At 40.5% G+C, this 13,026-nt stretch overlaps 1 protein-coding gene across 1 annotated transcript in view; it reads left to right on the top strand.

The window, feature by feature from the left end:
- Positions 1 to 13,026, top strand: part of ANO2 (anoctamin 2) — a 262,392-nt gene that overhangs the window by 45,192 nt on the left and 204,174 nt on the right. The window contains exon 2 of the mRNA XM_075120949.1: positions 1,448 to 1,546. Coding sequence (XP_074977050.1) covers positions 1,448 to 1,546 — 99 coding nt within the window. The remainder of the gene's footprint in view (positions 1 to 1,447; positions 1,547 to 13,026) is intronic.

The following is a 13,026-nucleotide window of genomic DNA, read 5'->3' as shown; positions in this document are numbered from 1 at the left end:
GAAAACTCTCTGCTTCTCACATAAATTTTTGAATTTTCATTGAAGCCCCCCCAAAAAAACTAAAAAGGATTTGGTTTTTGACTGAAAACCGTTTGGTTTCTCAAAAAAAAAAAAAAAGTCAAAATTTCCTCACAACACCTATCAACCACACAGCTTCAAGATCTAGGGGTCCTACAAACTCCTGTCGCTCATCCAGTGCACTAAATGCCCCAATAATGATTATGTGGGTAAAACCAGACAATCACTACACTCTCAAATGAACTCTCACAGAAAAATGATATAAGACAAGAACTCCGTATCACTCGTGGGCGAAAACTTTTCACAAGACAATCACTCCATATCTGACCTCTCAGTCCCTGTCCTCAAAGGAAACCGACACAACACATTCAAAAGACAAACCTGGGAGCTTAAATCTGTAACTTTGCTTGACACTAAAAATTGTGGTCTTAATAAAGACACTGGATTTACGGCTTATTACAACAATCTGTAACCCTCTACCCCCATTTTGTCCTATAACTGCAGATGTATTAAAGGAACATTTCACCTTAAATGGTCACTTAGAATATGTGTCAACTATTTATGCTAAACAATCTGTTCCACCTTGTATTTAACTGTGACACTCTGAATATCTTTCCCGGAACTGAAGAAGAACTCTCTGTAGCTCGAAAGCTGGTTTCTTTCATCGACAGTCGTTGGTCCCATAAAAGGTATTACCTCATCCACCTTGTCTCACAGGGAAAAAAATCTCATTTTCTGACCAGCTCTCATATTTATGTTGAACCTTCATTGTTATAAGATGTTGTTTATGAGTAGAATTGATTCAGGTTACAGTTTATCCAATAGGTGACATCTAATGGGTAAGAGTTTACCCATATTTCCTCTTGCAACTACATCATCTGTAGGAAGGAAGAGGAAGTGGGAAAAGGTTGCAACCAGGCACCTGCCGCCTGAGTGCTTATCAAACGTTAAGGGTAGGATTTTCAAAATAGTTCAGCACTGGCTGATCTCTGCTCCCATTGGAGGGAGTTTTATCATTGACTTCAGTGGGAGAAGAGTTCTGGTACTATTTTGAAAACTTATGACTTTTTCTTAGGGTTCTTCCTAACTTTCACTATAGCTTCATGACTACAGAGCTGTTCTACAGTGGTAAATGTTAGTTGAAATGTACTGTAAATACACCACTTGTATGATTAGCAGTACCATAAGTTAAGAAATAGTACACTGCTGTTGTGTTAAGAAAATAAAAGGTGTTTCTGGTGGGACGATGCGTTATGCTTGCATTTACACCCCTACAGTAATGTGATAGCAGCTATACAGTCATAGTGATTTTATATTGTCATTAGCTGCTCCTGCTTTGTGTGATGTAGAAGAGGTTTTTAACACTTTGGAATCTTGCAGCTGTACTTTTCTTGCTGAAAGAGATAATTTTCACTTTTTTCTGTTTCAGAATAAGAGCTATGGATTGAGCTTTGTGCGGATACATGCACCTTGGAATGTGCTTAGTCGAGAAGCAGAATTTCTTAAAATAAAAATGCCCACTAAAAAGGTAAGAACTATCCCACTTCTAGGAACTAACTGTATTATGCAGAGAAAAACATTATGGGCCTGATTCTCCTCTTACACCAATATAAATCAGGAGTAACTTCCTGAGTAACTGAGGCCAGTGAAGTTACAAAAGTGTAAAACCAGTGTAAGTAGGAGATCAGGCTTTTTAGTACATTCTATGAATTATTTTAGTACCATTTAATATTCACAATTGGATTTAATGCGGGATTTTCCTTGAATTTTGATGGGAAGGGGGTACCAAATTCCCTGAGGTTCCTTTGAAAAATCCCATACATAAGGATTAAAGGCTGTATTAGGCAGGAACAGTCTTCTTTCATTTGTGGTAAATGCTTTTATCTCTGGTCAAGTTGTTTTTTCAAGAGGCTTTGTGAGGCCCCAGAACTACTATCGTGCAGTTTGTTTGTTATGAATTATTATAATTATTACTAGGAATTATTTATAGTATGTCCGTTCTAAAAGGCCTCAATAGGACCTCACTGTGCTGGATTCTGTGCAAATACAAAAAAGAGAAAATCTCTGCATTGAAGGATGGTCAGTCAAAGACAAAAAGAGTCAGATTTTCAAACTGGTGTTGTAGCCGTGTTGGTTCTAGGATATTAGAGAGACAAGGTGGGTGAGGTAATATCTTTTATTGGACTATCTACTGTTGCTGAGAGAGATGAGCTTTCAAGCTTACACAGAGCTCTTCTTCAGGTCTGGGAAAAGTAATCGGAGTGTCACAGCTAAATACAAGGTGGAGCCGATTGGTTAGCTCTTTCATCAACAGAAGTTGGTTCAGTAAAAGATATTACCTTACCCATCTTGTCTCTCAGATTTTCAAAGGCATTTTGGTGTCTAAAGACCTTGAAAATCTGTCCAAAAGGCCTAGTTTAGAGAAGGATTTAAAAGTATCCTGTTAGATGAAGATACCTAGCTCAGTCTAGACTTTCTAAAACTTTAGTCAAGACAAAGCAATTGTACTTCAGTACATGCTAAACTGATTGCATTCAAGCCTAGTGATGAGGGTAGACTATGACTCAACTTGCTAAGATTGAGCTAACAGTGTTAACTGTGTCTACACTGGTGGTGAGTAGAATTTTCAATTGAGTTAAACTAGCTAGATTGAGATAACTCATGTGACAAAAACACCTTGCCCCCCAGTCTAGACAAGGCCAAACAAATGAAGACTAGGGGATGGAGACTAACATACAAGCAAAAACGAATCTGGCGAAGAATTGGCAAAGCTTTGATAGTTACACTATTGTAGCTTTATTTATTTATTTATTTAAATGGGGATAGAGGTAGGGAGTAGAAAAAAAGAAAAGAAGGGAAAGAGCTTGTCCCCTGTCTAGCCATGATCAGCAGGCTGGGCTTTGTAGACATCATGGAAGAGATGAGTTTTAAGGAGGATAAGGTAGTAGCAGTTGGAATTTTATCAGAAATTTCCCCCATGCATAAGGTCCAGTGTGGAAGAAAGCATGGCAGTGTTAAGGGAGCAGCTGGCTGTTGGTTGTTAAGGGTTGGGAATGCTGGTAAAGATTTTGCTGTTGTTGACACCAGTTACTCCAGATTTGCCCTGGTATAATAAAAACAATGGCATGTTTTGTTCTTTCCTGTCCTGGCATCTACAGAGAAGATTCAGAGCTTTCACTGCAGTTGCTGAGCTGCAGGATGTTGACTCTGGAGACCAAATCCCTGAACTTGTGATCCTGCTGTCATTTAAATATAGTGTAACTCTCCTGTAATAAATAGAGCTGCTCCTGATTTAAGTTAGTAATTCTACTCAGCAACTATTGTTTTGCCTTGATGTTAGCTGAATCACAGAAGCGGGAGCAATTGTCTTAAGTGGTAATTTTTCAGTTAGTTGTTTTAGCCAATGTCGGTTTCCCTGTTCTTCAAATCTCAGAATATTTCTTCTTTCTCAGTAACTGTTGCCATCCATAGGGTCAGAATAAGTGTATGGTCCATTATTCAGCTAGGGAGTTGTTAAGCTTGGTCAGAGGGTAAAAGGAACTGGGAATTATGATAGTTTTCTTCTTACCTGCTCTTTTATTTTTGGTGTGTTTTCAATCTCACTCAAATTGCATGAGCAACTTTGGACAAGTGGTAGACAGATAGTTTAATTTACTATCTGTTACTATTTGGCAAAAATTAGGGTTGGCTTCAATTCTTTGAGTAAAATCCCTTTATAATAATGAAAGATTGTGAAGGATGGAAATTCAGTAAAGTTTTCATTCAGGAATGTTCAGACGACAACACGAAAGTTAAAGTGACTATCTTTGTAATAACATATAGTTTTCTGTTGTGTATGCATGTGCGCACACTTACTACATATTCAACACCATGGATTTTTGTCTTCTTACCTATAGAACAGAAACTTTGGGTGATATTTAGTGCCAGTTGCCCTTGTTGATCAGCAGGGTGTTGACCCTGAAGAACAATTCCCTGAACTCATGATCATGTTGTCCTTTACACTGGTTGGGCTTACCCGTATCTCCCATGGATGTTAGTACAAGTTATGTGCTCAGAATGAGCTAGATGTTGGCATTTAACTACAAGCCTTAAGCAGGGGGCAATGCAGAGCTGCACTTCCCCAGCAGAGACATAGGGGTAATTGTGCTTCAGACAGGCACAATATCCCCAGTTCTGCTTGCTGTACCTAGGAGTGTGGATTTAGCACCAGCCAGTAGGTTGGTACAGAATCACCAGCCCTGTCCCCTTTTCAGCATCCTGATGTTCTGCTGAAAGGGACAAAAGAATGGACCCTCTATTCCTGCTAGAGACCAGAGACATGTCAATAATACCTAATGCTTAATGTAGTTAACCTTGCATCATGAAAGCTTATGCTCTAATAAATTTGTTAGTCTCTAAGGTGCCACAAGTACTCCTGTTCTTCTTACTTCATTTGTGCATTACCAGAACAGTGTAAATGTGAATCTGACTCTTGATATTTATTCATAACCAGAAGTATAGTATATTGCTACTAGTACAAAGTTATCCACAGACATAATTGCACAGACATAATTTTGTATGTTGATATTATAATACTAAAGGGGAAGTCCTCTGGTTCCAAGTAACAGGATTCAAGGTGTACATTTTCAAACTAAATGCAAATGTTATTTACTAGAGCAAATAATGTGATATAACTAATTTCCATACTTGTACCTATAGGACCAGATGATTAAAAGGGCAATTGGACTAGAGGCATAAATCAAAAACTTAAGAGAATATTCCCATTTGCACCCACAATGCAGAGTGCAAAAATGGGCCAGAATTATGCAGGATTAAAGTGTGATCACAAACAGGGAGGCTGGTTCTCAGCTTTCCTAAAAAAGTACCCCATACTATTTAAAAACTAAGAGTGCTATGTTTCATGAGCCTCTGTAAATGATATGTAACACGAAAGTTTGTGTGAGACGGTGTCTACATATTGTTGACAAAATGATTGTACGGCCCCCTCTGTTACCTAGACAGGACATCTCCAGTTAAAGAAAATACACAGACTAGGAAATTATATTTTTGTGAGAGTGTAATTACAGCTGGTTGGAAAATATTTGTGGAAAAAAGACTTTCAAAAAAACTGAAACCCCAACATTTTTGGTTTAGAAACCCCAAACAAATTTCTCAACAAAAATGGCTAAGTACTTTTTAGGGTTTTGGACAAAAAGTAGATTTTTATTTTAGGAAATCAGATACTTTCTGTGAAATTTTTCACTAGTCAAAAAATCAATTTTCCATTAAAAAAAAAGTTGACAACTGTTTTGACCAGCCCTAATGGTGCCATAGTGGTCTGGGGGAAAAACAAACAACCTTTTGAATGTTCAGCCTTAAAACATCTCCCAGTATAAACCACTTATTCCATACCATTTTCTCTGTGAGCAAATCTGACTGTACATATGCTTCTGCATCTGACAAAGCATTTGTTTTTAATGGAAAAACAGCTGAATGTGAATAGACCACGTTTTGATCTGCAAAGCATTTATAGATGTGCACTCTGTAACCGTTTCCTAATAGGGTGGAAAGAATGTAAAAAAGATTAGGTTATATTTAATATATTAGCTCTCTCTCAGCTTAAAGAAGAGTGACTATAACTTTCAGTTGCCCAGCTTTAGACATTTAAAAAGGGCCTGATTTTCAGAAGGCAGGTGTTCAGCACTTTTTAAAAATCAGGCTCCTTTAAGATGCCTCAGGTTCAGCACTCAAAATCATGAGATTTTTTTTTTAAATCTTGGGCAGGATTCTCAGCCAGCTGTATTAATAGATGAGTATTCAGCTCAGTGCTTTGCATTTGATGCATAACCAAACTGGACGTAAACAGAACCATACTCAGGGGCCTATGCCTCAGCAGAAGAGGTCCATTTAATTCACAGCAGCAAATTTACCACTGTATTCCTCACCATGTTGTTGTCAGCCCAGATAAATGAATATAACCTGTGGCAGATCCACCTACCAGCACTTGGCAACCAATGTTGACAGACAGAGCTGTACTGTCTCTTGGGTAGGGCGAATCAGAGCAACCGCTCTGCCCTGCGCTTTGGGGGGGCACCATGGCCTGGTGCGATTGGCCAGCATGGTTGGTCCCGGAAGACATAGGAGTGGGAACTAGGCATGCGGGGGTGAGGCAGCACCCCCAGGCTCCCGGCTGCCAGTCCTGCACCCAGGGTATTGACTGCTGCCCCACAGCGACAGGTGGCCCAGAATCAGGCCGGATCTGCCCTGCCGTCCCAGCCACCGATGCAGAGCGGGACCCCCAAGCTGGCAGGGGCTGATTTGTCTCGGGCCCCGCACTCCTTTAGGGACAGCCCAGTTGACGGAAGCTGGTTTCACAGCATTCACAACATGCCATGCCAGCTCAAGCAAAACAAGACAGCCGCAAAACCTCGCTGTAAACCTTACTCTTCATGGCTTGTCTGCATGCCAGATAAATGGGGCTGCAGATACACGTACTTATAAAAGTACCAGAAGCATGCCAAACTGCAAATAAGGACAACAAAGTGAAATCAACAGGCCTTGCCCAAAATTTCTTGCTGATAATGAATTTATTGTTCACAATTCATCCAATTATGTGTTTGACCCAGTTAGATCTTTACTTGCCCACTCTGGGCCTGTGAATGATCAGAATCTTTTCCTGCCACAACACAGACACACTCACTGAATAGTGTCCAAAGCTCAACTTCCACCTGGGACTTAACTTGAATGTTAACTTTAACAACAACAACAAATCATACCCCCACCCTCCTTCCCCACAGCCTAAGCTTCCTTCTGAGGTTGGCTTTTTTCCCGAGGTTTTCCTCCAATGCAGTCTTTCTGTTCCTTCCTCTATTTCACAGAAATACTCAAATCCTTTTTATAACCCTGAGATGGCATTAATTGGACTCACCTGGTCTGGTGAGTCAGCGGAAATAACTCCATGTCTCTGTGCAGGTTCCTAGCACCTGACATCAGAGTGAGTCAGCAAAAGCAACTATGCATTCTTAGGAAGGGTCTTAGCACTTGACACCCAGCCACGGACATGGCAGTCTCAGCTCTAAAGGAAAGTATGTGTGTTATTCTTCTTGCATTAAATTGATACCTGGTAAGTAGTTTACTTTTTTTGTGCAGGAAGAATGGTCTTAACTGGCAATTAGACCACTAAGATAATGTACTTAGTGTCTAATGATAGGAATTTCTGCTATAGTCTGGTAGCATGTAAGTTGGAAGTGACAGAGGAGGAGCGTGACCTGTGTGTGTGGGTTGAACACAGCACGACTATAAGCCACCAATGTGATGTGGCTGTGAAAAAGGCAAATGAGATCTAGAATGTATCAGGTGAGGCATTTCCAGTAGGGATAGAGAAGTATTAATGCCATTGTACCAGGCATTGGTAAAAACCCAGTGTACAGTTCTGGTCACCCATGTTCAACAAAGAGGAATTCAAACTGGAACAGGTGCAGAAAAGAACTATTAGGATGATCCGGGGAATGGAGGGTCTATTTTATGAGAGAAAACTGGAAGAACGTGGCTTGTTTAGTCAAGCAAAATGAAGTCTGAGAGGGGATATGATTGCTGTCTATAAATACATAAGGAGTGTATATACCAGGGAGTGTACAAGAATGGATATAAACTGATCATTGAATAAATTCAGGCTGGAAATTAGAAGGTTTCTAACCATCAGAAGGATGAGGCTCTGGAACAGCCTCCCAATCGGAGTTGTGGAGGCAAACAACACACTTAGTATTAGAGAGCTGGACAAATTTATGAGTGTGAGTGTGTAACCCATGCCTGCTCGGTGTGGGGTTCTGTCCCCCTCTAGTAGCACCTAGCTCAACTAGAGATTAATAAGTCTGCTGCAGCCTTGGTTAAGAGCCAGGTGGCTTTTAGGTCATGCAGTAGAGGCTCATGCACTAAGCTTCAGAGGTCCTAGGTTTAAACCCACCTGCTGATGACCTGGGTTTGTTGGTTTTACAGTTGTATGACAGGGTTGCTTATGATGATAGGGGGCAAGCTCAGCAGCCTTGGGGCTCAATTCTGTTCCCCCAGGTACTTGCAGGGGTCAAAAAGGGATTCCCACTTCCCCACAATTTATTCTGTTTTTTTTTTTAATCTCCTTTTTCTGAAGAATCAGGGATGGCCATCACTGGAGATGGGATATTGGGTGGAGTGGGCGAGGGCTCTGAGGGGGCACTGAGTAGTCTCTCTCTCAGGGGCTGGGCTGGCTGGGTCTTGCTCACAAACTCAGAGTCTAACTAATCACTATTTGTGGGGCAGAGAATGAATTTTCCCCAAGGTCAGATTGACAGTGCCCTTAGGGTTTCGGTTTTTGTTTTTTGTTTTTTTGCCTTGCTCTGCAGTGTGTGGGTGCAGGTCACTTGCCAGGATTATCTGGATGTTTCTCAATCATTTCCCTGCCATTGCAGGGCCTCAGGTACTGCTGTACTAGGTTCTCCCCACTCTCTGTGTCACACAATAGTCCAGTCTCCTGTGGGCTACAATTACATTGTGCTAGTTTCAGTTGTGGCGTGTACCGTGTGGATGCTGGGTGGTGCTGGTGGCCTGTGAGATGATTTGGTGGTCCAGTCTGGCCTTAAACTCTGTGACTCATTAGGTAGAGGAAATCATTTCAAAGTTATAATCTCCTTGTGGCAGGGACTCCTTTTTTGGTGTGTGGATTGTTGGAAATACGGTGACATTCTGGCCTATAATTGGGGTCTGTAGGTGTTACCACAATACAAATAAATAATAGCAATCAACAGATCTGGGCAAATAATTGATTTTTTCCAGTTAACTGGCAGTTCTAAAAATAAGTGGGGGTTCAGGTCAAACTGAATTGGAAAATCGCAACACTTTTAAGAATCGAAGAAGTCTATTTTGGTTCAAACAAAACATGTTGTTTGATGCAAAATAGTTTGTTTTCAGGCATTTTTTAAGGGCTATGTTAGTTAAATGGCTGGTGGTGATACCACCGCTGCCTTCCTTATAACCTTATGAGTGGCTGTGAAGTGCCACTACGCATGATTGTTCATAGTCACTAGGCCAGAGAGCATGAGTGTGAGAGTGACTCTGGAGCCTGGTGGTCAGGGCACTCATTTAGGATGCAGCAGATCCAAGTCCAAGTCCCAGCTCTAGTGACTATTTAATTATTTATACAAAGTGGAACAACTTCAGCTAGAGAGATTGAGAGCGACTCAACCCAGAATGTCGCAGAGCTCTGGGATTAACGTACGCTTCTGGGCAGGGCCGGATTGTGACATTCTGAGGCCCTAAGCTATGTAAAGTGTAAGAGGCCCCATACCATAAAAAAATGAATGTATTATTTTCACAGAAAGGACATTGACTATATAAACATGAAAGCTTTATATTTGCATATATACAAAGGCGATGTTGTAAAAAATAGAATAATCTAACTAAAACACCTCATGCAATATGCCTGTTTGCATTATAAAATAGTTTCAAATTAACATATTTTCTTCCATTATTTCTTAATTAGTAGATATGAAAACTTTTATCTACAGCAACACAAAAGCAGTTACAGTTACACAGACCAGCTTACTTAATGGAAGCAGGTTTCAGAGTAACAGCCGTGTTAGTCTGTATTCGCAAAAAGAAAAGGAGTACTTGTGGCACCTTAGAGACTAACCAATTTATTTGAGCACAAGCTTTCGTGAGCTACAGCTCACTTCATCGGATGCATACTGTGGAAAGTGTAGAAGATCTTTTTATACACACAAAGCATGAAAAAATACCTCCCCCCACCCCACTCTCCTGCTGGTAATAGCTTATCTAAAGTGATCACTCTCCTTACAATGTGTATGATAATCAAGTTGGGCCATTTCCAGCACAAATTCAGGTTTTCTCCCCCCCCCACACACACAAACCCACTCTCCTGTTGGTAATAGCTTATCTAAAGTGACCACCCTCCTTACAATGTGTATGATAATCAAGGTGGGCCATTTCCAGCACAAATCCAGGGTTTAACAAGAACGTCTGGGGGGGGGGTAGGAAAAAACAAGGGGAAATAGGTTACCTTGCATAATGACTTAGCCACTCCCAGTCTCTATTCAAGCCTAAGTTAATTGTATCCAATATGCAAATGAATTCCAATTCAACAGTCTCTCGCTGGAGTCTGGATTTGAAGTTTTTTTGTTGTAATATCGCAACTTTCATGTCTGTAATCGCGTGACCAGAGAGATTGAAGTGTTCTCCGACTGGTTTATGAATGTTATAATTCTTGACATCTGATTTGTGTCCATTTATTCTTTTACGTAGAGACTGTCCAGTTTGACCAATGTACATGGCAGAGGGGCATTGCTGGTACATGATGGCATATATCACATCGGTGGATGTGCAGGTGAACGAGCCTCTGATAGCGTGGCTGATGTTATTAGGCCCTGTGATGGTGTCCCCTGAATAGATATGTGGGCACAGTTGGCAACGGGCTTTGTTGCAAGGATAGGTTCCTGGGTTAGTGGTTCTGTTGTGTGGTATGTGGTTGCTGGTGAGTATTTGCTTCAGGTTGGGGAGCTGTCTGTAGGCAAGGACTGGCCTGTCTCCCAAGATTTGTGAGAGTGTTGGGTCATCCTTCAGGATAGGTTTTAGATCCTTAATAATGCGTTGGAGGGGTTTTAGTTGGGGGCTGAAGGTGACGGCTAGTGGCGTTCTGTTATTTTCTTTGTTAGGCCTGTCCTGTAGTAGGTGACTTCTGGGAACTCTTCTGGCTCTATCAATCTGTTTCTTCACTTCCGCAGGTGGGTATTGTAGTTGTAAGAATGCTTGATAGAGATCTTGTAGGTGTTTGTCTCTGTCTGAGGGATTGGAGCAAATGCGGTTGTATTGCAGAGTTTGGCTGTAGACGATGGATCGTGTGGTGTGGTCAGGGTGAAAGCTGGAGGCATGTAGGTAGGAATAGCGGTCAGTAGGTTTCCGATATAGGGTGGTGTTTATGTGACCATTGTTTATTAGCACTGTAGTGTCCAGGAAGTGGATCTCTTGTGTGGACTGGACCAGGCTGAGGTTGATGGTGGGATGGAAATTGTTGAAATCGTGGTGGAATTCCTCAAGGGCTTCTTTTCCATGGGTCCAGATGATGAAGATGTCATCAATATAGCGCAAGTAGAGTAGAGGCGTTAGGGGACGAGAGCTGAGGAAGCATTGTTCTAAGTCAGCCATAAAAATGTTGGCATACTGTGGGGTCATGCGGGTACCCATAGCAGTGCCGCTGATTTGAAGGTATACATTGTCCCCAAATGTAAAATAGTTATGGGTAAGGACAAAGTCACAAAGTTCAGCCACCAGTTTAGCCGTGACATTATCGGGGATAGTGTTCTTGACGGCTTGTAGTCCATCTTTGTGTGGAATGTTGGTGTAGAGGGCTTCTACATCCATAGTGGCCAGGATGGTGTTATCAGGAAGATCACCGATGGATTGTAGTTTCCTCAGGATGTCAGTGGTGTCTCGAAGGTAGCTGGGAGTGCTGGACTATGTCTGTTTGCACATCACATTAATTTTTACACTGAAATTTAAAACATTTTCTTTTATGATTTTTGGAGAGCAAAGTAATTGATGATGTCCTCAAATAATAAGCTCTGGCATACTTAGGGCAGATAGCTTTTTTTGCAGCAGTTCATTCTTGACATATTTCAGTTGTGAAAATGACCTTTCTCCTGAGCAGTTTGTTGCCATTAGACTTAATTAAAAAAAAAAAGCAAGCTGCAAAATCACTTTTAAAAAACAGTAAAAAATTTAGTTTTATGTGATAAATATTGAGATTTATATATCTATACAACAACAAATATATGCCAGAAACCTGTGTTATTTTTACCAGGTTATTTCTGTGAAAGTTAGTGCTATTCTATCTATGTTCTCACAGGAAACAAAAGAGGACATATACTTTTTTCCCCACCATGAATAACGAAAACTATCCTTCTTTTCATATGAATAAATGAAAAAACGTTTGATTAATTTTGTTAGGGAAATACAAAGTTTATCCCGACTGTATATAAAATATATTTACAAATGTTTATTCCAATTTAATTTTTGCTATGAGACAATGAATTGTTGGGATTTTTCTTTTGCCATACTATAAAAATACAATGTATTGTGCATATGATAGGTGATTTATAAGTCTATATAAGAATTTTTACATAGCATACTACCTAGAATAAAATATTGTCTTCCGCACACCAAACCTACCGAGCAGAAAATCCTAGTCTTTTTTCTAAGCAGACATCTCTCTTCGCATTTGCTTCTCTGTCATCTGTCTCCCACAGGACCACTAATTAATCTTGAGTAAACACTTCGGACACACAGAGTGACAACAAGCTATATGCGCAAAAGAGAAAGAAAGAATTTACCCAAAAAAGGACTGGTAATTTCTAGACAGGCATTGAGAAAGTGAGAAAAACTAGCCTATATTCAAGCAAATATAATGAATATTTAATAGCCTATAAATCATATATGCACATAGTTTGAAATAACTTGCTCACCAAGTACTCAGAATATTTGGATATATATGTATATCTTCCTTCACTCCTCTCAAAACCCTCTATTTATCCTTTCGTCAGCACTCTCTGATATTTACTGTGAAGGTTCCCGAAACTGGTGGAGGGAAGCCAACACAAATTTATCCCTTCTCAAGATCCACTTGACCCAAGTCCGTCAGTCCATAAAATACACAATTGTGCACATGTACAGATCAAAAGACGAAAGACCACACTAACACTTAAGAAAACGAAAAACAGGAGCAAAGGCACTGTACAACTGAGCGTGCTGGACCGTAAACAAAAGATGGCGGCCTTCTGGCTATTACCAGCCAAGGGGGATGCTATACATGATGTCACTCCTAGGACAAGTCCAATATTAGTATGAGCTTGGCAGGATTGCTTCACAACACTGCCGTCTCTGACCTCACATTTTTCCCACTTTTATCGGAAGTGAGATTATTTATTTATTTATTTATTTAAATAAATTATGAAGGCACGGCCAGAATTTTACCAGTAGCAACTG

The sequence above is a fragment of the Caretta caretta genome, chromosome 1 (genome assembly GCF_965140235.1).
Source record: "Caretta caretta isolate rCarCar2 chromosome 1, rCarCar1.hap1, whole genome shotgun sequence".
NCBI classification, from domain to species: Eukaryota; Metazoa; Chordata; order Testudines; family Cheloniidae; genus Caretta; species Caretta caretta.
The sequence above is the reverse complement of the archived record's forward strand: the minus strand, read 5'-3'. Positions and strand labels throughout refer to the sequence as shown.